General features: G+C 35.8%; 2 protein-coding genes across 8 annotated transcripts in view; one reads left to right on the top strand and one right to left on the bottom strand.

The window, feature by feature from the left end:
* LOC120629204 (ATP-binding cassette sub-family A member 3-like) overlaps positions 1-3,751 on the top strand; it is a 34,910-nt gene extending 31,159 nt beyond the window's left edge. For all 3 annotated transcript variants that reach the window (XM_039898061.1, XM_039898060.1, XM_039898059.1), the window contains exon 31: positions 281-3,751. In XM_039898061.1, the coding sequence (XP_039753995.1) occupies positions 281-461 (181 nt within the window). In that variant the 3' untranslated portion in view covers positions 462-3,751. The remainder of the gene's footprint in view (positions 1-280) is intronic.
* Positions 3,752-5,198: 1,447 nt separating this feature from the next.
* The window catches only part of LOC120629203 (ATP-binding cassette sub-family A member 2-like), a 33,816-nt gene continuing 12,945 nt past the window's right edge, over positions 5,199-26,069 (bottom strand). For all 5 annotated transcript variants that reach the window (XM_039898058.1, XM_039898055.1, XM_039898057.1 and 2 more), the window contains exons 4-31: positions 25,868-26,041; positions 25,515-25,762; positions 24,985-25,095; positions 24,298-24,442; positions 24,030-24,203; positions 23,721-23,936; positions 23,385-23,467; positions 23,108-23,237; positions 22,663-22,892; positions 22,232-22,397; positions 21,906-22,139; positions 21,475-21,616; positions 21,129-21,235; positions 19,438-19,657; positions 18,166-18,331; positions 17,787-18,002; positions 17,055-17,159; positions 15,363-15,534; positions 14,622-14,747; positions 13,157-13,280; positions 12,652-12,782; positions 11,625-11,749; positions 10,509-10,686; positions 9,573-9,734; positions 9,028-9,185; positions 7,822-8,110; positions 6,563-6,677; positions 5,199-6,016 (exon numbers count right to left, since the gene is read on the bottom strand). In XM_039898058.1, the coding sequence (XP_039753992.1) occupies positions 5,836-6,016; positions 6,563-6,677; positions 7,822-8,110; positions 9,028-9,185; positions 9,573-9,734; positions 10,509-10,686; positions 11,625-11,749; positions 12,652-12,782; positions 13,157-13,280; positions 14,622-14,747; positions 15,363-15,534; positions 17,055-17,159; positions 17,787-18,002; positions 18,166-18,331; positions 19,438-19,657; positions 21,129-21,235; positions 21,475-21,616; positions 21,906-22,139; positions 22,232-22,397; positions 22,663-22,892; positions 23,108-23,237; positions 23,385-23,467; positions 23,721-23,936; positions 24,030-24,203; positions 24,298-24,442; positions 24,985-25,095; positions 25,515-25,762; positions 25,868-26,041 (4,628 nt within the window). In that variant the 3' untranslated portion in view covers positions 5,199-5,835. The remainder of the gene's footprint in view (positions 6,017-6,562; positions 6,678-7,821; positions 8,111-9,027; positions 9,186-9,572; positions 9,735-10,508; positions 10,687-11,624; positions 11,750-12,651; positions 12,783-13,156; positions 13,281-14,621; positions 14,748-15,362; positions 15,535-17,054; positions 17,160-17,786; positions 18,003-18,165; positions 18,332-19,437; positions 19,658-21,128; positions 21,236-21,474; positions 21,617-21,905; positions 22,140-22,231; positions 22,398-22,662; positions 22,893-23,107; positions 23,238-23,384; positions 23,468-23,720; positions 23,937-24,029; positions 24,204-24,297; positions 24,443-24,984; positions 25,096-25,514; positions 25,763-25,867; positions 26,042-26,069) is intronic.

Below are 26,069 nucleotides of genomic sequence, written 5' to 3'. Positions count from 1 at the left end.
CATCTATTTGATTGTTCATAATGATAAGTGAGTGTTTAATATGTTTCCTGAAAACTTTGTTATTTCCACTTGCGCCGTTTTGTTAGCTAAACAACGAACTTTCTAAAATTCGAGAATTCGATTAGAGAATCCCGATTATTTCAGGTAATGAATATTTTTTATAATTTCATTTTGAAAACGTTAAACGACAATAATTTAAACTGACTACGAAGTGTGTGTTTTCTCGAATACACATTAAGCATGTTTGCGAGGAAAAAAATAACTCTAAACTGTATTACAGAGAAACCTACCTCGGAATTAGTACATACTACCTCGACGACCACGGGCTGCATTGGTGGCAAGTGTTCCACCTCATGGAGCAGGCACGCGACAGATATACCATCGAGGATTACTCCGTTTCGCAGACCACGCTCGAACAAGTGTTCCTACGCTTTACCCGGATACAAGGTCAACCCGAATAGAATATATCCCTCGTATACTTAAAAAGCATTTTTTAACTTAAGGTTAGACAATTCGGCCAATTTATCCGCGGACCAAATGTAAACAAACAAATGACAGGTCGTTCGATTAATGAAGCTGCAAAACAACATTTTAGTCTTATGTAAAAATAACAATAAATTTTAATTTTAGTTTTCTGTAATAATAAAAATTAAAATATGATGTTTACCCCTAAAATACTAAAATAATGTCACCTAACCTAATCTCATAAGTTGAGGCCCAGTCATTTGTTTGTTTATATTTGGTCCGCGGTTAAGCAGGCCGCACTTTATAATTTATAACTGTACGCTTAATTCTTAGTTACGCAGGGAGGGTTTTTATTAAATGCGGTCGGCAGTTTCCTGCTGGCCTAGTATAAACTCACCTCGTTCACTGCGCCTATAAATAATTGTATGCGTTTCGCAATTTGATTTTGCATGGTCACAAATGGAGAATTTTCTCGTTAAAGCAGTACAGAGTTCCACCTTGACAATGGCTTTTGGTATTGGGGAGTATATTCCGAAGATAGCTCTTAAAAACAACTATCATTATCAATATTGCCCAAATCTTTTGAATACATAGCTCGAATATAATTCTATGCCCAATACTAGGTAGCTATTAAAACAATTGTTTATTATATCTTGCCAATTATGTTGCAAACATACCTTTGAATTTATCGGATTAAACGTAGTTTTTCTAAATTTCTACGTAGGATAGAATCCTACGTAGAAATTTAGAAAATACTTCCGTTTGCAGGTTTCAGTACTGAAGACATGTTCTTTGTCGATATAAGCATCAAAAGTGACAAAATTAGACCCAAAGCTTACTCACACTAAAACGATGTGCATTTGCATAACCACAGCCAAAACAACGTCAAAGTTTGTTTATATAACTTATCTCTTTTGCTTGTCCGTAGTTTACCTTTTTGTATTTAAGTTGTCCGGTAAATTCAGAGTAAATGTTAACTTAATTTAATATAAATTCAATACGAGGTGTCTTAAAACTATTTATATGTGAAGTAAATGTTTAGATGTTTATATCTAAGTGTTGTTATTATGTTATTTATATTGTGCACTGTCACAAATACAATCTCTGTAATTGTTCTTTGCTTAGAGTAATTTATGTATTTATCCTAAGCTCGAAAGGGTTCAAACTCGGAGACGTAAGCCAGTCACTTAAACAAATGTACTTACTAGTAAAGGGTAGAGAAAATAGCCCTTTTCAAGCTTTTAATTCGAAAAAGTAATTGGACATTGGCTAGAATAAGTTTAAAAAAGTATTTATTCAAATTGTATATAACATATTATCATAGACTTGATAGTATTCATTTTTGTTTATCTTACAACTGAGCTAAGGGTTCAATTCTGTTAGACATAAATCTATCTAAAGTGATATCCTTTTTACAGAAAACAATGTGAAATGAAAAGCACTTCATATAGACCATTTAATTTAGTTTTAAGAGATTAAGTGCAACAGAATTGACACCATCGTAAATTAAACTACCCTTTTAATATTCCTCTTACTAACCGCGGTATAGAGTTGGAATAGTTACGCAGTGTTTTGTCACGTTTTGATATTTTGTGTGTTTTGTCACGTTGATTAATAAGAGAGTTTGTACTTAATTTTCTACACACTCGTACCTATACTACTAAGTTAGAAACTACGTTATTATGGTCTACTACAGCCTTCAGATACTTAGAGTAAGATCGAAAAACGTATTAAAAATTTAAAAATATACCCGTATACAAGTGAGCATGATTTATCCGTATGAAAATATAAATGCGCCTGAACCTTGATTACCAAAGTACCTACCATACTAAATGTAAGATAAACAATAATTACTTTATCGAATTAAAAATATTTCGATGTCTTTATGACAACTTAAGAATACTCATAGTGTTCAATTTATTGCGTTTATGATCTTGTCATTGTAGCGGACTGCTAACTTTCTAAGACTGAAAGTGTAGTGTAATACCCCACAAACTGAACTATATTTTGTACACGTGATTTTAATCTAGAAAATAATCATATATTTCTGTATCGGTATATCTTCGCAATAGCTCTATCCAAGAGGATAAATTGAGTTTGTTCTACTTACAATTTTAATATCAACATTAGCCTATTAGCGTCCCAACCAAGGGCATAAGCCTTCCATCCCATAACAGGGAGGGGTTTTTAGAGCTTAGCCTTAGTTTACCTCCATTACTAGAATATCCCGCAATTGCAGCCTTTAAAAACTGCTTACATATATAAGTGAATAAACAGAACACGCACTGCAAATCACTGAGAACAAAATTGACAGTTGCAGGGTTAACACCTATAATTTCCTAACGACAGGTACGGAGAATCACTGCCTAATGTATCTGTGAATAATTCCGACTAACCTTTTCTTGCAACTTCGCCCCCGATGTGTGAGTTCGTGATATGTTTAATATACTCTTTGTTAATTTAAATACCGCCCCTCGGAATGATAGTTTTTGTGAAAATTGCCGGTAATATTTGAGTTTATTTCTTTTATCTCTGCTAGATAGTTCAATATTATGAATCTTTTCCATTAAAAAAAGTGTAATCATATGTTATATTAAAAATGGTGCTTTGCGTGGCGTTATTAAGAAAAAAGTACAGTTTCAATTCATAAATAAGAAAAGGTGTTAAGTGTAATATTGTACATAATTATGGGTTCATTTCAATACTAAGATCTACGCGTCAACAAGAGTTGATGATTTAGCAAAACACCGTGTGTTCCAAACTTGAATATGCAAATATTTCCTTATTCACCATACGATACATATAAAAGATGGAGTGGTGACAGATGTATTCTAATAAGCCGTCACCGTACGGCACAATTCGTTAAGTGGATAAGTTACACTGTAATTCGAGTTCGTTAAACTGATTACTCAGTACAGACGCACGCAAACTTGAATATGCAAATATTCAGTCGCCTTATACGACACCCGCGGGAAGAGATGGGCTGGTGACAGATGTACCTATTCTAATCAGCCGGCACAATTTGTTAGGGATATCAGTTTCAGCATAACAATAAGTAGTCGATTTCAATATTGCAGTATTACGTGAAATAAAAAAGATATGTGATTATTTCTTGAATGACAACAATTTATTTAAATTAACTAAACTTCTTTTTATATACTCGTATTCTTTTTACAGTACTTTTAAGGTTTTTTTTTAATATTAACACCAAATCCCTTCTTAATTGGAATAGCTGATATTTATTATATTACGGAATAATACTTAAGTATATAAATGTACAAAAAAATTATTATTATAATTGTGCACAGCTTATAAAAAAAATTACAGTATTTCATATGACACTGAATTAACTTTTATGTTACACTACTCTGTTACAGTACTTAGAAATGCGCTTATAGTGTAAAAATTCCTTAGTAGTTTTCAAGTATTATTTATTGAAATGTTTATAATGTGATACCTCTTTTTTTTCTATAATCATATTAATAATAATTATGGTTGCCATTACACGTACCTGTTTAGGGATGATTCACAGTACACCATATCCGGAAACGTGGCGCAGAAGGGCAATTTTAACGTTGTACCCAACAGGCCCCTGACATGTCCCGGTGTAGCATGATTTTTTTTTATTAAACTACACACATGATCTCGTTCCGGTATGGGCAATGGCGTGACGTGAATCCACCTTAACATAATAATGTTGTGTACAAAAATAACAAGTTCAATGCCGATACTGTTGTATTGTTATAATTTAATGTTTACCAGAGACTATACTTTGTGATATATTTTGTGATTCGTAGATCAGAATTTGTGATTCTACTTTTTTAAAGTACAGCCAGCATTAGATTACTGTGAATACTGAATCTACGGGTAACTATTTTTTTTAAAGATTGATATGATTAGTTAAAAATGCCCGAAATTAAATATTTTTTTTAGATATTTTTGTTTCATGTTGCCTTTAAGAAGCCTTAATGTAAGTTATTCATTCATTAATTATCACTTAAACTCTGTAATTTAATGTAAAGGCTTCAAAATTTGGCAACTCCATACAAATGTGGCAGATTTACCTTACTCTAAAACACTAAAGGTAAATTTGTTAGTGTAATTCGAGTTCGTTAATCTAATCACTCAGTACAGAGAGACGATCGCGACGCACTTAATTACTGAAAATGCCAATGACTTTACTTAAAGTTCGATCGCAGGGGCTAGTCACCTCAGACAGGACTGTGACATATCGCCTAAGGTGACTAGCACTTGCGCGTGGACTTTAGTCGCCGCGCCTGTTAACATTGATGACATTACCCGCAATGAATAGGCGTGTAAAATACGGCCCGTCCTTAATGTGCGATCCGCATTTACCAAGTTTATATTATGCTGACTGTACACTTTCTAAGGTATTTCTTAAGATGAGTTTCGGCAAAGTTGAAGCTATTTAAAACCTATGTATAATTTATTAGTAAATTTTTTACACGAAAATTAATTTATTTATATAAATAAATTTAACATTTTTGGAAATATTATTAATATATTAATATTAAATAATATTTATTTGTATAATATACCTAACTATAATCATAACTCGATAAAGCTTTCACTTGTCATATATGTGCGATATTTATAAGCAAAGTGTTCGTATGTAACTACCTACTTTTAGGTTTACATGTTTTTTTTTAAATAAAATGTGTTTATGAAAGAATATTGTTTAATTAAAATACGTCACTCAATAAATAAAAATATACAATAAATATTTTATTTAAGACGAACAAAACATGTATAAAATTCTCTAATTCTATGTTACCTACACATTTTTGTATGGTCTATGGCATCCAATATTTCCATAAGAAATATTCTTAACCCTGGGAGGGTTAAGAATACGTGCTTCAATAATAAGTTTACAAATAAATAATAAATTACATTTATTATGGGAAGTAACGGTTACAAAATTTTATGTTTTGTGATGATAAAACATATTATAAGCAACTGCAATTAATTTCTATAGGAATATGTTAAACATTTGCTATCTCACATAAAGATAAGAAACGACCATGACAGATATAATAATAATGAAACCTTGACATAGTGATAACTTTTCATCTTTATTTGCTTGGGATTATTTTTCGTCCTAATTCAGAAATGCACGTGTACATACATTACTATGAATGCAATACATACAAAAAGATATAGAATAAGAATTGAATTGAACATTGCATTACTCTACAACCGCTATACGTTGTTTATTTGTATATATGTATACATTGATTTAATATGTTAAAGCTCACTGTACGTATATAATCTTACTGTTTCAAGGCAAAGAGTAATGATAAAGCAACTACCTTGTCGAATGGGCTATGTTAAAGCTATCTTCTTTATGTATTATAATCCTGCGCGTTTATATTTAGTGAATTGTAAGAAAATTTGCTCTAATGTTGTTTGGAGTATACTATAATCTTCTACTGCCAAATTTCGCTTGGCTCGCTCCATGATGCCGAACATCTTGGACCAGGGCATCGTGCGGTCGGGCAAATAGAATGTTATAAGGCCCTTGTACTCCTCCCTTAAAAACAAAAAATGAGTTTGAGGCAGTGCAGGTAGTAACATATGTGCACACATCTTACATCAAATCATCATATCAAAATTGATAAAATGTAAATAAATAAATAAATATACTACGACAATACACACATCGCCATCTAGCCCCAAAGTAAGCGTAGCTTGTGTTATGGGTACTGAGATGGCTGATGAATATTTCTATGAATTATATACATAAATACTTAGAAAATACATATAAACACCCAGACACTGAAAAACATTCATGCTCATCACACAAACATTATCCAGCAGTGGGAATCGAACCCACGGCCTTGGGCTCAGAAAGCAGGGTCGCTGCAAACTGCGCCAATCGGCCGTCAAAATGTCTCTCTTAACGTCCTTAATTTTCCTTAGTGTATCCATATAAAGAGTTTAAATAAATAATAAATAAAAACCGAATGAAAATCCGTATTGTAGCTGCTGAGTTTAGCGTTTCGGGTTTGTCTGAGCCAAAAAAAACTCGGCGGAGGGACTGTTCCTATATAATCGGATGTAATTAATATCTACTTACATTAACTTAGGCTCTGTGTAGTGATTCTGTACATAGTTCTTCACAGTTTCTGTTCTATGATCGTTTTCAGAACTGTCTCCTTCTTTTAATTTTATCTTAATGGTCAGTGTGAAACCTAAAGAGAAAAATAACTATTATTTCCGTAAGTATTTAAATTATCAATAATATAAAACTATGTCGATTGCGTATCAAGAAACCTATTGGTAAGTTATTGCCTGCACTTAATACATGCGTAAAAGCATTGCCTACCACCCAAAAATTTTGTTAGATGGATATTTTTTGTTTTATATCATCCTTATAATTTATACCCTGATCAAAAGCAATTTGCTTGCTACGTTACCGCTTATAAGTAACCCATTCACCATCAACCATCAACCATCATGTCAGCAAGGAAACCAATTCATTCATCAACTCAACGAGATCGTCCGCTGAGTTGATGAATGAATATTTCGATCCGAGAGGGTTTTAGTGGGAAGAAATCCCACATAACCCAAATACTCCCGCAGAGAATAGGGTATCTTTTAAGATTTCCCCCCCCGTCAAAAAAAGGACATTTTTTAACCACTACGTTAGTTACTAACTGCAACCTCACATGGTGGTAAGTGATGCTACAGTTTTATATAATACGGTTTAACTTTCTAGGTGTATGGCAGTTATATTAAAATTATACAGGTGCAATTGCAGTCATGAGCTAGCTTGAAGTGGATTAAAAAGATCTACTTTCAACAGGTTACCCGCTACCATCTAAGACAGAATCATCACTTACCACCAGGTGCAACACACAAGCTTATTAAGGTCAGTCCACTGCTGCACGGCTAGCATGGACAGGAGACAATTATATCCCCAGGGAAAGGATAAAAATTAATCTTTTCCCACAGCTTTATCAACTCTCAGAGCACTGGTGCACAAGTGGAAATAATAAAATAATATATGTGCTATATTAAACGGGGGTAAACTACTGCTATACCCTGTTGCCGTGCCGTGCAGATGGAAACGTTAGGTATATCCCCTGTCAGGGGATATAATCGGGGGAGATAAGTTTTGTCTCTTGCCCGCTAGCCCGACTAAGGTCTCTCCCGGCGGGAGGATTTGGCACCACGCTGGGCAGACTAGTTAGTGATCTTAGTAGATGGGAACAGTAGCATTGAAGCACTGCTGCCTGTTCTGTTTGTATATTCTCTTAGTCGCCTGGTACGACACACGCGGGAAGAGAAGGGGTGGTGACAACTGTATTCTGATCTTCTATACTAGAACGTTACCTTGAGAGAATTTATTTTTGAGATGTTGCGGGGAGCCAAGGGCTTGGAAGCGGCCGTTGACCATGATTGTGAGGCGATCGCACAGCGCCTCGCACTCCTCCATGCTGTGCGAGGTGAGCACGAAGGCTCGGCCCGCACGCCTCGCGGCCCGCACCGCGCGCCACACTTGCCGCTTGGCAGCCGGGTCCACGCCCGTCGTCGGCTCATCCACGAACACGAGCTTCGTACGACCGAGCATGGCGACCGCTGTGCTCAGCTTTCGCTTGTTTCCCCCTGAGTATTGATCCACCTAACAAAATACATCCATAATCCATACTTAATTATCAAGTAGTCGCAAAAATCAACACCCGACACCTCGCGCCGGTAGATTTTACGTTAATATTCAGTTAAATGCCTGTAAAAAAATATCTAGACAACGTATCATGGTTCTGTAAACTTTACGAAACAGAAGATAAAACGTTCTTAGATATCTATCTTAGTACTTAACTACTTAGGTACGTTAAGCGGAATTAATATTATAAATGCGAATGTGTTTTTGTTTATTCTTCAAGCCCTAACTAAGCTAAAAGGAAGCAGGGTAACATAGGCTACTTTTGATCCTGGAAAATTATCAAATTCCCAAGGGTGGTTTAAAGGAACATTCGTATTTTTACACCAAAAATCATCCTTCACGTTCTAACGAAGCAACCATATGACTTATTCGCGGGTAACACCGCGAGGCGCAGCTTGTAATAGGTATTATAGTAAATTTGAAAGTGGGTCAAGGGTTGAACCGATCGTGATGAAATTTAACACCTTGTAACATCCTGGAAATGGATAAAGGATTTTTTATCTGGGTAAAACAAAACAGGTAGAATCTTTCAAAGAACCGAAAATAAAACCTAAATCGAAACATTGCGCCCGATTCCTCTTGATTGAAGATGAAGAAGGAAGTTAGCTCTGTTAGTGCGCTTTAGGCCATCAGAGTGGTCGTTTATATGTCTAAATACTATCCCGCTTTTTTGCTGTAAGTTCTGTAAACAATGGTTGCCTGTAAACTTGCAGCAATAAGACCGTCGCTGTATGGCTACAATTTGCTTTATTATCTTCTTAAATATTGTCTATAAGTATTCCTTTATGTTTCGCGTGCAATAGAGTTTCTCTCTTTTTCTCCAAGATATAGCTTAGAACTATTATCATGATTATGAAACAAACTGTAGGATTTACCCTTTTATTTAAATGTTTTGTAAATCCTAGTGCGTTAGCGAGTGTTACGGCTCTAATCAAAGAGTCGGCATTCTTCAGCCCACGGAATCTCGAGAACAGATGCAGCGTTTCACGTCCAGTCAACTCGCTGAATATCGCGTCGAATTGTGGACAGTAGCCTAGTAAAAATAATATAAAATTAAATAAAATACAGGGTAAGCATACCTATTACCGCCACCATACCAATAATGGGCACCGAATACTTAGTTTATGTTCACAAAATTAAAAAAATACAAATGCTATAGAATAACTTGTAGACAAAACATTTCTGTGTTTAATAACAAGTAAGAAACTAAAATGTTATGAATTTCCACATCGCTCATAAAACTTATTACCTTTCTATATCAAGCTCTTCTCATTTAATCTTCTTGCAAAAGCCATTATTCTGCATACTAGATATTTTGTGAAAACTAATAATCTATGCTAACCTAGCTATGTTGGTGTTTTACCCTATTTTTCTACAAGACAAACAAGTAACATAAAGTTACAAATAGATTTAATATTACCTATATTCTCATGAACTTTGTTGATGTCAGATTCAACGGAGTAGCCACTAACAAAAGCGCCTCCACTGGAAATAGACTCGTCTCCCATTAGCATTTTAAAGGTTGTCGTTTTCCCGGCACCGTTAACACCCAGCAAACCAAAGATTTCTGCTTCGCTCACGGCTGAAAAGAAACCGATAACTGAGATAGGTGTACGGCGTGGTGTACTACGCGTGGTAGCTTAATAACTTAATTCTACTAAATCAAGAATTTGTTTTAGTAGAATTCATAAAAAATTATAAATTCCATAATGATCGTATAAAAAGCTATAAAGCTAAAAATAATATAGCTAAAAAGTTAAAGTTAGCATATGAAGGTATAATGTCACCATTAAATGCCTAAAACAATATCTACGTAACCACCTGTGATAGATCGGTCTGGACAATTTAGATTGCGCGTACCTACTGGAATCAAGAACTAGTCTAGCGGTTAGGACTTCAGCCTCTCTTTCAGGGGAACTGAGTTCATTCCCCGGCACGTACCTATAACTTTTTGGAGGTTTGGGCATTTTAAGTAATTTAATATCACTTACTTTAACGGTGACGTAAAAACACATGCTTAGAAACATCTCCATAATGTTCTCAAAGGCGTGAGAAGTTAACTGATTTGCAAGTGTGGTGAACTACGCCCTTTTTTATATAAACCGATGCATACCACTCCTTAGGGCAAACCAAAAGGTTATATGGGTTTTGTCTCCCCCAATGTATGGCCGTGGCTGTGTTCCGCACGCATGCCATTTGTTGTCTGACGTGCACGCATGCCATTTGACACAGGCATGCCATTTGTTGTCTGACGAACTTGTGGACTACGCTCTAAATCCTTATAATTCTGAGAGGATACTCGTAAAGGTTCGATAATGATAATTATCACATTTTATTAATTTAAAAAAATACTTACTGAAAGAAATTTGATCTACAGCAAGGTGATTTCCGTAGTATTTTGAAAGACCTCGCGCCACTAAACTTATACCAGGCGTATTAATGTCAACGCGCTCAGCGTGCCTCATTTCATCTACCACATCGGGATCTAAAGATGACTCGTCTACAGGCGGTGCTTTCTTCTTGCGAATAAACAGCTGCACAAATAAAGACTTTTGTTAGAAACTCCCAACACCCAGACCAAAATATCGAAATTCGTGTATACCTACTGCACACATTGCTCAACACCCAGCCACGTATAGGGTTGTTTAACCGTACCTAAGCTAAAATAAAGTATTGTGCTCTATTTTATGTAGGCGTATTATATGATCTGTAATACTAAAATAATCTTTTATACGCAATATTTATTATATACCTACTTAAGCAGTCTTATGAGCCACCATCGATCAGGTCTAAATGTAGATTGGTAATGCTTGAGAGCCAAACATGTTATGTGAAAAAGGCAACATTAAAATTACTTTTCCTTTAATTAAGAGAAAAATGCCCTTACTGAAAGGAAACTGAAACAAATACTCTATTTATTTTACAAAAAGTTTGCAACCCCTTATGAACATTACACCTGTGGGCCTCCAGAAACACGCAGACTGGCTTTCAATGCCCGAAAACATGTGTACTGTATTAACCATTGACAACACGACGCGACGATCTGGTTCGATCTCTTCAGGTGTTGATATATACATTTTACATTTCTAACATAAAATACTTAGATAATAGTACATATGTAGTAGCCCTTCATTCGTCTTCCGATAGCAACTGTTACCCGGTACAAATAAACGTGAGGATAACACATTCTTCCGCATCAGTTTCGTGTCTTTTTGTCTTAGCTCACGACTTCTTAAATCACGTAAAGATTTTCCGAAGATCTACCGCCCACTGAATAATTCTTGTTTTTCATTTTCTTCTAAGACAAGGGTGCGCTTAGAACCCTCTTAACTTTAGGAAGAGCCCATAATCATCACAAAATTAGCTGTTTTTTTTATCACCATCTCACATTAAATTAATAATTAGCTAAGTGTAATAGTTAGCTATGTATGTGTAATATTACATACTTAACGATGAGAAAATGTTAACTTACCCTCTGAATCAAATTGTATTCCAATATCATAAGTAATGACCATAATACGACACAGGTTATAAGTGTGCAAGTAATATAGCGCATTACACCTGGCTCCTTCCACTCGAAGTATGGATTCTCACGAACTGCAAGCCGAAAACAGTCTTTAAAAAGTGTCTTCAAAATAGGAATCGGGCAACCCTATTAGGTTCACCCTATTCCCCGTTTTAACGGGCTACCCGTTATTTTAAATTATAATGTAGAATTAAAAAACTATAACTAGTAATCAAAATCCCATGCAAGCTTGACCATTATTTTCAACTTATTATTACAATTTTAGATAGGTAACTAACATTTTACTCAGTTTACATAAAGTAAAATATTATTACTTTAAGAGAAATTTTAATAAACGATAATGATGGATAGCCCTTAAATTGAAAATCAAATAAATAAGCTTACTATCTACTGTAAGGATATTGTATAAAAAAGGTAAGATTCCTTACTACTACGTTGAAGACCATCCCAGAATATAAGCATTTCCAAAAGTTTCAGCTACATCAGTTGCCGAATATCAGCACGCCCTAAACCTTTCTAATTTTTATTTATCTTTAAAAATGAGGAGGATACTATTTAAGGAAACAGTTAGAAAGGAAGAAAGTCATTCGATTTAGAACCATTAAGAGATTGCAGACCTTTTCGATATATTCGACTTTTACCTTATTTAAAACAGTAAGTATCCTACTAATATTATAAATGCGAAAGTTTATTTAGATGGATGGATAATTATTAGTTACTCTTTCAAGCAAAAACTATTGAACGTATTTGACTGAAATTTGGATTAGAGATAGATTATACCCTTGATTATAGGCTACTTTTTATCCCGGAAAAAATTTCGGTTCCCGCGGGGTTTATGAAAACCACAAACGGCAACAGCTTGTAATGTAGTAAAATAAGATTATTTCAACAAGATAATTTAAAAAAAGCTTTCTAACGCATCTGGTTCGATTTCGATTTCGATACGATAAATAAAAAAATAATGTTGACTTACTGCAGCATTGTTGTGTTATATTTTTACAAAGGAATTCCATATTACACTCTTCTAAATTAGGCAGCACTGAAGTCAAGTAATCGCAGTACTCCAAGCAAGAAAATCTTATTAACCCGACTTGATTTAGCTGCCTGTACAAAAGGAAAATGGGGTAAGTATTTTGTTAACTAATGTAGTCATCATTATTAATACAGTTTAAGTAAAGGGTATTTGTCCCCTTCCAGAATATGAAGGGCTTGTTCAATTAGGAAACTGTTATTTTGGAAAACTTTTAGACGTAGAGATTTTTTCACGATGTTTTCCACTACGGTTGGAGCAAGTAATTTTGAATAACTTAAAACGCAAATATCTCCTAAAAGATAGAGGTGCCTGCCGGGTATAGAATTCGGCCCTCCGAAAAAGGACGCCCTATGTTAACCATGTGGAATATGGCCTTAACCTTAGTGTGCCGTTAATGGGCTGATAATAACGATAATGTAGCTCAATATTCGTGTTTATTGTTTACCTAGTAGAGGTTACCAGACTATAAAGCGGGAAGAACTGCAATATATAATCCATTATCTTTGCAGCTTCCTGTGCTGAAGCTGCCAGTGACGACAGTGCTTCTACGATTTGTGCACCTATCAAACCTGCAAAAAAATTTGCATTAACAACAACACACATAATGTCGTGTTGCCAGTGATGACTTACGGAACTGAGACATGGCCGCTAACTATGGGCCTCATAAGAAGGCTCAAAGTCACTCAGCGGGCGATGGAGAGAGCTATGCTAGGAGTATCTTTACGTGATCAAATCAGAAATGAGGAGATCGGTAGAAAAACTAGAGTTACCGACATAGCTCAACGAGTTGCTGAAGTGTTAATGGGCAGGGCACATAGCTCGGAGAACCGATGGACGTTGGGGTCTTAAGTTGCTGGAATGGCGGTCCCACACCGGTAAACGCAGCGCAGGTCGGCCCCCAACGAGGTGGACAGATGACATCAGGCGAGTCGCTGGGAGCCGCTGGAGGCAAGCGGCCCGGGACCGTGTATTGTGGAACTCCCTACAAAAGACCTATGTCCAGCAGTGGACGTCGATTGGTTGACATGATGATAATGATGATTATGACCTAATGACCAAGTAGGATTTTTTGTGCGAAAGCTCGTCCGGAGAAATACAACCACCATGCTTATTTCTATTGCCACTGCTATGTCCCGGTCGGAAGGGCGTGGTTGCCGGTGTAATCGCAGGCACATGAGGCTTAACACCTAAGCCACAGGTTGACGGACTCAGAGTGGCACTTTGTAGGACGTATCTCCCTGCTATATGACGGCCGACTTGCGCAGTGGGCAGCGACCCTGCTTTCTGAGCCCAAGGCCGCGGGTTCGATCCCCACTACTGGGGTTACCCCACAATATTTGTGTGATGAGCATGAATGTTTTTCAGTGTCTGGGTGTTTATATGTATATTAAAAGTATTTATGTATATTATTCATAAAAATATTCATCAGCCATCTTAGTACCCATTACACAAGCTACGCTTACTTTGGGGCTAGATGGCGATGTGTATTGTCGTAGTATATTTATTTATTTATTTATATGCCTAGCCTGGTCAAAAACCCTGTGCACGCCACTGGGCGTAGGCAGCGTTGGCAGTGGCGTACATAGAAGGTATGCACAGGGTATGCAGATGATATAAAATTAAGAAAAACCCCCGTACGAGTTATAAATACTTAAGGATAGGCTTTTCATAACTCTTACAATGCCTATCATTAAGTTTTTTATAAACCTTACTGAAGATTTTCTTTATTTTATATCATCTGCATACCCTGTGCATACCCTCTATGCACGCCACTGTAGATAGGTTTACATGAAAATAATTTAAACTATACCTACTTCGCGGCTAAAGCTGGTCTCTTAACAGCAGGTAAAATCTTAAAACTACTTAAAATACTGTTGAAGATTATAATTATCAGTTCGCGATCAACTTACCGAAGAGAGTGTTAATGAAAAACATAATGACAAATCCAAGGGCTGGTCCGTTGAAAAGCAGTGAGAACAAATAATGGAGCGGCAACATGGCGGCGCCATATATCATCAAACAAAGATATAGACGACCTGAAATTTCAGATTAGTTTATTTACCTAGTTAGTTAGGTTAGGTTAGGTTTAAACGGATAAATAGGTATAAATATAGGTGTTTAAAGTTAATGTTCAAATATGACTACCTCCGGCATGGCGATTACGTATCTCGCGACAGGCTTGCGACAGGCGTAAATCTTGCAATCACTGCTGTCAAACGTCACTTTTGTTTATTTATTGTATGGAAAAGTGAGGGGGAATTTATAATTACCGATTTTTTTCTGGCCTGGTATGGTAGATGGCTTTGGCCGTGGCTGATAACCACAGTTAAGACGTGCCGCCAAGCGGTTTTGCGTTCCACTACGATGTCGCGTACGTTATCCGAGGGGTATGGGTTTAATGTTACTGTCATACCCCTGACAGGTTAGCCCGCTTCCACATGAGATTGCATCGTCAATTCGTCACTTACAACCAGAAATGAAAGGCAGACAATCGTTTTACAGCGTACCAAAATTTGTTCAATCAATTTTAGACAAAAGCATAGTGACACTAGCGAGTCACTGGACTCGCTGCTGTTACCACTGGGTAATAAGTACCACTGGGTGCCCCTGGGTAATAAAAAGGTTAGCATGCGTATGATAGTTAATCTTACCCAGTTCCTCCACAGAGCTCATGCCAGTAACCTGGAAAGCTGCACAGGAGATGATAATGCTAACACAGAGCACCATGAACCATGTCCAGTCAAATATCGCGCCGGCACCCCACAGTATAGCTGGCTGCATACCCGCTGCCCGCTGCAGTAACTTCGCACGCGTTACTCGCTCCTGCACCATAAAATCGTATGTTTATAACAACCACATTCTAAGATTTCTGTGCAGTAATTAGTTTTAGTAGCTTTTCACAAAAAGCTTGTTTATTACACTTAGGTTTATTTTTGAAGGGCGTGGGTGCTAGTGTAATTACAAGCACGTGAGGCCTAATACCTTTTTTTTTTTGTCGTGGTGGAAAAGCTTTATGGCTACCTCTGTCCTTTTGGGCAGGACAGAGGTTATGTGGGACTCGTTTACCCGAACTAAAAACCACCACGGCATGTCCCTCTCGTTGGCTTTATTGGACGTCCGTTGTATACCTACGCCTCAGGTTGAAAACATAGAGCGGTATATTGTAGGAAATGTTCCTCGCATGCCCGATGTGTGTTGCTCTGTTTATAGACGATGATTTTCCACTTACCATCAAGTGTGCCAGCTGCTTGGTGCATCAATTATTACTTAAAGCAGCTGTTCGATTCCATTATATTTATTTTTTATTTTTTGTTATTATTGTTTGACGGCCGATTGGCGCAGTTTGCAGCGACCCTGCTTTCTGAGCTCAAGGCCATGGGTTCGATTCCCAGTACTGATAAATTTTTGTGTGATGAGCATGAGTGTCTGGATGTTTATATGTATATTCCAAGTATTTATGTATATTATTCATAAAAATATTCATCAGTCATCTTAGTACCCATAGCACAAGCTGCGCTTACTTTGGTAGCTGTCGATGTGTGTATTATCGTAGTATATGTATTTATTATTTATTAACTCCATTCACACATTGTACACATAATATCAATACGTATGTATTGATATTGAAATATATTTGAAATGTGAAATATATTTGAAATTATTATGTCGAATAAAAATCTATACCAATTTATAATTTTTTTAATCTTTATACTCCACGGCATACCTACAGATTTTTCAAAATGTAATCTCTACGCACGCCTCGCTTTGGCACCCTCTGGAGATGTTTGTTCACTTAATATTATATAAAGGCTAAGTATAAATTAAAGGAAAAATGGTACACAATACAGAATAAAATAGAAATACAAACTAATGGCCATAGCTCTCCTGGAACGGAAGGGCATTTTATATTTAGCCAACATAAATTCATACTTAACTTGCAAAAACGAGATACAGATTCGGATGTTGAAAGATCGGCCAAGAATCTCAAGCCATCAAAGGGGACTTCCCGTATCAATCTCTTAACATTGTAATCTGTAACTTATAGTTAGGTACGCATGATTTGCAAATTCCCTGACGACCCCAGTTTGCGCTGGCCCTAAAGAGTACCAGTAACCTATATGTAGATATAGATGTAGATAGTGATGTGTCAATTAATAATGACAAGGAAGCTCCGAAGCAGCCAGATCGGCTCTCATCTCCCGCAAGATAGAAAAATGATTGTAATTGTTGATGTTGGAAAAGAGCAACCTCTGAGTTTCTTGCCGGCTCTTCTCGGAAGAATCTGCTTCTCCAATTATAACTGAAATAAATTAATTTAGAATTTTAATATAAAATATGCCTACCTTAATATAAAACATAATGAAGACCGCACTGACGATGGCAAGACTATTGCCAATGCTATTCGCAACTTGTACTGACATTAAGGACACCATCAGTTGGATGTTAGTCTGGAACAATCATGTAAAATGTTAGATTGATCAGTTATGACCTACTCGTATCTTTTTCCTCTTCTCTATCATCTGCTCTTCCTTTTCTCCCTCTGAGCCGATTTCCGCAATAATTATCTAAGCAATTCGCTTGTTGTACATCAACTTTGTACAACGAACATTCCCGTTGATGTTGCTCGCTACTCCAGCGATCAAAAGTTTAATATAATTTTTTCATTCATTAAAGTCGGAGCTTATTCCTAATTTTTCACTGTTGGTTTAAACGGGAGGTCCCGAGTTCGATCCTCGGCAGGGGAATATTATATAATTTCTGAATTTTACCGTTCAGATCTGGTGGGAGGCTTCTGCCTTAGCTAGTTACCACCCTACCAACACAGAAGTGCCGGTAAGCGATTTAGCGTTTGGGTACGTTGTCGCGTAGACGCCCATTAGTTGCATGGTTTTAATGTAACTGCCACACGCCTAACAGGTTAGCCCGTTAGACTAGACAGCTTAGACTGCATCATCGAGAGATTGCAGTGAAGGGCTAACTTATATATAGTAGAATACAAAAAAAATAAAGTCCCATTTATATTTTCAAAGATAGAATAATTCAAATTGTAAAGAAATACAAAAAAGAAAACTCACGTCATCTCTATAATTAGCTTGGAGCGGATGATTGAACACATTGAGATTGGCTGTTGGGTTAATTCCTTTGAGTATAGCTGAATGTACAGTGGCCAGAGAAGTGGCTACGTCGTGGTATCCGAAGTTGCTAAACCAAGAAGTTGCAGAGTTGTCTTCAAACGTTGCACCAATTAGGAGTCTGTTGCGATATGCGCCCATTAAGACTGGATCCTCGGTCTAAGCAATTAAAGAAAAACATATTTAAGATACGTTCTTGAAACTAGGTGCTTTATTTAATCCTACTTATACCATATAAATGTCACGATTATAAAATTATAATTATATCTTGAAAAGTTAAAAAAAATATGTAAGAACTAAATCAAATTAATTAGATACTCACTCTTTGTAAATAATATTCGTCGATTAGCTGTCCATCTACAACTGCTAATCTCATAGAGTTGACATTTGAAGAGTTGAAAAGTTCTTCGTACCCTTGTCTAGCCAAACTACCCCACGAAGTTTGATTAGTACCGTTATAACTTAAGAAAGTTTCAGTACCAACGTATCTGTAAAATAACTCTCAGCATCATGTACGTTTATTTAAAACAAAAGGATCCTAGTTCAGACTGGCCAAAATTATGCATATTTTTTGACGACCTTCGTGGCGCAGCGATGAGCACGGTGGATGTAAGTTGGAGGTCCCGGGTACCATCATACCATACCATACATATCATACCGGCAGGGGCAAGTTGGGAATTTATAGTTTCCGAATTTTATTTTATCTGGTGGTAACTAGCCACGGCTTCCCGTGGCTTGTTACCACCGGAGACGTACCGCTAAGCGATTGAGCGTTCCGGTACGATGTCGTATAGAAACCGATCAGTGTGAGATATAAGTGCCATCATCCCAGTTTAGACGCCACCAGTGTCTAAACTGGGATGAGAGATTGCAGTCAAGGGTACCTAAATTTGCTAACTGCTAAATTTTGTTGCTTCAAAGAAGATACTAGGTACTTGGTAGTAGGTACATACCTGCTTACTTATTTCAAATATTTTTATTCAATGGAATGACGTGGACGCACTTATGCAAAACGCGTAGTAGACGATGATAAGGGAAATCTTTGGTTGGTAAATACTTAATGATAAAACACATTACAAGTAGGTACTTGATAACTTCAATTTTTAAATCAGATCAGTAATATTATCTGATTGGTTTGAAACCTAAGAATATGAATTTATTTATTTAAATTAAATTTATGTTTTTTTTGTAGAAACAGTCCACTGCTGGACTAAAGGCGAACCCAAAATCATCACTCTGAGCAGACGGATTGGTGATCGCAGTAGATGGTAGTATTAGCACACACGATAAGTATTGTATAATCATAATTTTTTGGTCTGGTGGCCGGCTTCGGCCGTGGCTATTTACAATCCCTCCGACTTAGACGTGCCGCTTAGCGATTGAGGGTGCCGCTACGATGCCGCGTAAAAGCCGATTAGCGGTATGGGTTTAATATAACTGCCTAATCCCCAACATCTTAACCCGTTAGCATCTTAGACCGGATCATCACTTACGAGTAGGTGAGATTACAGTCCAGGGCTAGCTTGTAGGGAAAAAAAGATGCGCTGTCTTCTGAAAGGTTTCTGCAATCTTCATAAGCTTTTCGAATACATACCCTTGCGCAAGCGTCAATGCCCTAGAAATAACAGTAGAACTTTTTCCTAATAGATACTGCAAAATTCCCAAGTTAGTATTTATCTGCAGGATAGGCACCAACACTTGCAATAACAGCAATCCCCACGATCGAGTCCATACTAGGAACAGTTTTAACCAAACTCCGCTTACACGTAACCATAATAGCTGAAACCCTGTTTCGCTCTCGTAAGTATTATCAACTGCAATAAAAGAAAATAATTGATTGTACCCACATCTGTTTTTATAAATCCAAATCATCATCACACTTTTAAAGTCGCAAAATTTATAAAAAAAAATAATGTTGACGGCCGATTGGCGCATTGGGCGATACGACCCTGCTTTCTGAGTCCAAGGCCGTGGGTTCGATTGCCACAACTGGAAAATGTTTGTGTGATGTGTTTCGATGTCTGGGTGTTTATATGTATATTATAAGTATTTATGTATATTATTCATAAAATTATTCATCAGTTATCTTAGTACCCATAACACAAGCTACGCTTACTTTGGGACTATATATCGATGTGTGTATTGTCGTAGTATATTTAATTATTTTTATTTAATGTAGTAATAAACTCTTCGTGGTCTTCAAAAATCACTATGACTACAAAGTATAAAGTCGCTTCCCGCTGTCTATCTGTCCCTATTATATATGTTCCAAGCATATATAATATCTTTTAATAAATAGATAGATTCAAGAGGAAGGTTTATAATACATGAATAATATAGTAGAGAAACACTGATTATTCTAGAGGTTTGAATGTTATATCGTAAGTGTATATGCCTGTAATTACACCGGCAACATAGCAGACGCCATATCTAGCATGGCAGCTATACTTACCTGGACGAGCTCTATCAAAAAAAGCTATACTTCTACATAAAATTACAAATACATAGAATGTTTTGTTACTTTCGGATATTTTTTATCAAACTTATAAATTGTCGATCTTTTATCATCGTGAATCATAAAATTTGTCATACCTATAGGTAAATGTATCATGGTGATTATTATTGATTACTCACTTATATTAATAGGGTAGAGATATTAATAGTAGAGTATTTACCTACTACCCTAAATGTAAGGGACATTACTACTATAACAATTACAGATGAAGACAAAAATAATAAGGTTAAATCCTAGGTTAAATTAGACAATTGTTCTTTAATAGTATATTATGAATCTATTTTTTTAACATTGCAATTTACAGACGAGACGGTACTGTGCGCATGAGCTAAAAGCGAATACTAAGAAAACCGAGAGTATAACAAGTACTTAAAATTACATGTTACACTTTCGGCTTTCTTAGCATGGCTTTCTTATGACGATTTTCATATAGATTCCCTCTTGCGAGGAAAAAAAACGGCAAACAGTCAAAAATTACCATTTTTTTGCTGTTTTTCCACTGTATTAAGTTTCTCGTAGATTTTGGTCGAAACATGTTATTCACTCGCGATTAATTATTATTATTCCCGGCGGAATATTATTGCTTTATTCTCCAAAGTGTCCCTAAATTATTAAGAATAGACCAAAGTGAACACAAAAATGTGAAAAAAAATTAATCCCGTAAAATGGCTCGACGACTTTTTTTCTCGTGCCAAGGTAAACCGATCGAGTTTCAAATAATATAATACAAATTCATAACAACCTTAGTAAATACAAATATAACAACTTACGGTCTTCCAAAGATATTTCATCGGAATTGGCATCTTTATCTTCAGACAAATCTGTTGTAATTGTTAAATCGTCTGATTCGGAATGTATTTCTATGTCCGACCCAACACTGTAACAAATATTTATTCTATACATATTGTAATATGTTATTACTTTAATACCCTTAGATTATTTTTTGAAAACTATTGCTACATGTATTCATCTCGTTATATGTATCAAGCGCCTGTTCAACGAGATTACAAATTTTTTATAAGTTTGGGAGGCCTTGAATTTGGTATTTATTAATGAGATTAAAGATATTTATTACATATTTAAATTATTGCAAAGCATACATGCAAATATTCTTACGACATAAAGACGTCTTCCAGCGTTGTAGCAAGTAATCCATAGTCCTTAAATTTTATGATTTCTATATTTCTCTCAAGGTCGTTGAGCATATCTTCAAACACGTTGGAATAATGGTTGGGCAATTTATAAGTCACTTCCATGCCTTAAATCGAAAAATAATGCACACTACAAATAAAGGTATGTACATTACAATGTTTGCATTTAAACCAGCTATTTGTTTGATCGACAAAAATTTTATCTATTTGTATAGTACTTTTATTTAAACAAAAGATTATTTTAAAGTAACATTATTTTAAGTATTATACATTGTTATTATATCTTTAATAGAATCAGGGAAAAAAACATTGGTTTTAACTGTATTTGTTCTGTGTTATAACCACCATAAATCAATGAAAGCACATGTAACTCAACAATCGAATAAAAAAACTTACCTCGATCTTCTTTAACCATTGTACCTGGTATGTATTCTCCAATTAGAGTAGTGCAATAATCAATTTGAAAATCTTCAGTTTTAACGATGACCAGAGTATAACCTACTCCGTAATGATGTTTCAAAAAATAGGGAGAACCAACACATTGTAACCGGCCACTAGACATAATAGCAACGCGGTCCCCGAGAAAATCTGCTTCATCCATAAAATGGGTCGTCAGGATCATTGATCGACCTTAAAATTCAGAATCTCTTTATTAATAATTCCTGGTAATTTATTGGTACTATCAAATTCTATTACATATCGCATGGGTAAAAATAGCATACCTTTTTTTTCTCTATTTAATATTTCCCACAATGCACGGCGTGATGAAGGGTCCATACCGGATGTGGGTTCGTCGAGTAAAACTACTTTCGCACCTCCACATAATGCGATACCCACGCACAACCGCCTTTTTTGACCCCCAGACAGCCCTTGAGCTAGATAATCTCTCTGTATAACAAAAAAGTTTTTATGCCAAAAGGTTTGATGCAGATCTGTGGGGTTTGAGAACGGATGACGCACTCGGAATCCGTGGTATATTTTGTGTAAATCTTATACAGTTTAAACCCTTAGAGATATAAGAATAGAAATCGGTTATGGTTTTTATTGCTGCTGATTTCAATGCAGACCCGGGTTGTTCAAGGAACTCAGTGAAGAAACTGAACAAAATGATATTTTCCTTCACGATTATGATGTTTATCTGATAGATACGTACTTTCTCCTGCATCTCTAGCCGATTTATGAGCGTATCGATATCTTCTTCGAGCTCCTTGCCAGTGAAGCCTTTGAGTCTGGCAAAGAATTCCAGATGTTCGCGTACGGTAAGCTCATTAAAAAGTACGTTATGTTGCGGACAGAGACCAAGATGTGCTCGAGCAAAATTAGTCTGCGTCGTCACATTGTAGCCAGCGAGCCACACGTTGCCTCTAGTTACTTCAACATTACCTATAACAAGTGGTTAATTAATACTTCTGAGTTTCTTGTATTTACATATTATCAATTTAGATTAAATATTGTGAGTAACAAATGTTCTGTATGGTTATGTACTTATTGTATTAATAGGTACTAAGTTTGTGAATACTGGTGCAAGTCTATATACATGGTACTTAAAATTCAAGTAAGTCTAATTTTTAATTTTAAATGGTAACCCACCCACCCACCTGTTATCATTGATATTGTGGTAGATTTTCCTGCGCCATTATGTCCCAAGAGTACTGTGATTTGATCTTCGTAAATGTTTAAACTCAAATTATTTACGGCTATACTGTTTTTGTATACTTTCGTTAAATTCTGGAAAAAATACAAAATTTAATGAGAACACAGTATAATATACGTCAAAAATAAAAATGGGTGCTTGTGTAGTATGATCACATCCCTCTACTACAGGTTAGCTAGAGGTATTTCAATCTTATCAGCTACACAGAAAAGTCGCCTTACGGTCATTTTCACACCAATAGGAAGGTCTGTTGGATCTGTTTCTTTGATTGTTCCATCGAAATCTGGATCGTTGAATCTTTCATCTGTGAAATCAAGGTTCAATTATAGTTATAGTTTGTTTAGTCCTAGGTATAAAATGTAATTAAGACACAAGAACATTCTTTTTGTGATATCAAATGTGACACCTTAACATAGGCAAGAAATAACATTGCAATGACTCAAATTGCAACTGAGTTTATTACGATTAATTAAATTCCTATAAAATAAGGATCCTAATCTTATATAATCATAGGTATTAAACAGGTTATTGTAGGTAGGTAAATATTTGAAACTTACCGCAATCGATTTTTGAAGAGGGAAACCAAAATGACTTCTGGAATGGAAAGTACCAGACTTTTGGAGCTCCACACGGCCCCGGAAGAACTTGTTCAAGGTACAGTGCAACTAACATATACAATACACAGTCCACGACAAGAAATATACAAACATGCCCGAACAATAATCGATTAGATTCGAGGGAATGTGTTGTGAAAAAGTCTCCCCATTGCATTCCTATAACATAAACAAAATAATTTCATTAAATCTAAAACCTTTAAAGAAAAGTAAGTAATATTTTAGTTAGCAAGAAATAACAACTTAACCTACCTTCGGTACTCTCTTTGCCAAGTATTAATTGGAACCCATAGGACATTGCTGAGTTAATGGAAAAACACGTTAAAGCTTGGACTGCCAGTGGGACTTCCACATCCATTCCTAACAGCACAGATGGAACAAACGACAGGAACCAAATAACGCCCGCAAACAAAGCAGCTGTGCTACCTGAAACAGAGTTTTTCGAAAATGACGTTCTTTCTTTATTCTTGAAACAACTGTGTAACGTAGTTAACAAAAACATAATAACAACTACAAGTACCTTTCGAAAAGAACCCGCTTATCATAAAGCAAAAGAAAATGGTGCAAGATAAATATAACGTAATGTAAAACAACATGACCGTCCACGGAGTATTAGTAAATACGGCGTATTCACTGAAGCCTTGTTCATTTGTGAACCAGTTAATCTGAAATGAAACAAAAATATTTACTTAATATATACATGCTCTGAAACAAAAACTAAAAAAAAGATTTAAACAATAATAATAATTCTTTATTTTCAGGCAATAGTCCCATAGAATATATTCGTTTTAAAATATAATAATAAAATTAAAATCTAAAATTATTGTTCTTCCGATGCACGCTTGATCAACATAATATATGACAAACTGATTTCTAAGGCCCTCATTTAAAGTGCAAAGGGTTGTATTAGTGCTACGTCTAAGACTTTTCCAGAAGGAGGCAGTCCTTGTTCTGAGAATGGCAAAGAAATCAGGAACCCGCGCTGTAGCATACATTGATTTAGCACTACAGAAACGACGCAGTTTCATTAGGATGCGAAAAGCGATATTATATTATTTCCATAGCGCGTTACATTTTCGCTTGGTAAACCTTGTCAAAATGCTTTAAACAAGGTATTAATAAGTTCACTTGTTTTTAAGATGTCTTTAGAGGCAGAAATGTATTTAAGCAGGGGAACGAAAGGGTTGTAAGTTCTTTGTGTACAGACCTTTAATATAATCGTAATAAGCGCACCTGTGAGGAACAGGTATATAAACTGTTTGCAAAACCAGGCCGTCCAGTGTAACCATGTAGGAAGTCCCATTATCTTCATAGTTTCCTATAAAAAATGTATAAATGTATTTCCTATAAAGTCAGTGGTTATATTATATTAACAAGAGATAAGATATTTTTATCATGGACCAATTGACCCTTATTTACTGTACCTTGATTTATTTTTTAGTGTGTGAGATATGTTGTTATTATATTCTCATTCACGATACCTTTTGTTTTCATGTTATGGTGTTATTGTATATTTTCATATGCTGTGTTTACTTTTAAGAAAACATTACACTTAAATAGAATAGTTAAATTTTAAAAACGGTTGTATTAGTGTAAGTGTTTGTAAGTAAACCTAATAAATAAAATAAAATAAAATAAACTATAAATAGGGGCATACATTAATGTGTAATGAATTTTTAGCAGATATACAAAGGTTTGGATTTTTATATATAGGTTTGTATTTGGTTTAGTGTTTACCTTAAGCTGTTGTTCCTTTTCTAAAGTCACACTCCGCACAATGTTAACAGCTGTGTAGCTGAAACTGAGCATGAAAAACAGGGGAAATATAAAAATAAGTGCCTCCACCGCAAGATCTTCAACATAGGACGGATGTGGGTATCTCTGCAAATTCACTCTAAATGTTCGTAGATTTTCGCCGGTTATTCGCGAAACTAGCTCCATTGAAATAGCGTGCTGCAATGCTATGAACATTTCGTTCACATAACCTAAAAATGTTTTATCAAGCTTAAGTCTTTATAAAAGTCATTATATAGACTTAAGCTTCAAATATTAATTGAAATCATAATTTTTCTACCAAAGCTTAATTGTACCTGGATCATTTCCTCCTTCCCAAGAAAATGGAAATCTAGGTCCAGGCAATTCAAAGAAAGGAAAGGTAATATCCGTTCGCCACGTACGTCCACCCAGGCCGAAAAGTGAATTCAACCGTGGCCTTTCAGGAAATCTTAAAGCGTATGACAAATTCGTCGGTAACTCCATAGCACCTAAAATATTTTTGTTTATTAAAAATAT

The sequence above is a fragment of the Pararge aegeria genome, chromosome 14 (assembly GCF_905163445.1).
Source record: "Pararge aegeria chromosome 14, ilParAegt1.1, whole genome shotgun sequence".
Taxonomy (NCBI): Eukaryota; Metazoa; Arthropoda; class Insecta; order Lepidoptera; family Nymphalidae; genus Pararge; species Pararge aegeria.
The sequence above is the reverse complement of the archived record's forward strand: the minus strand, read 5'-3'. Positions and strand labels throughout refer to the sequence as shown.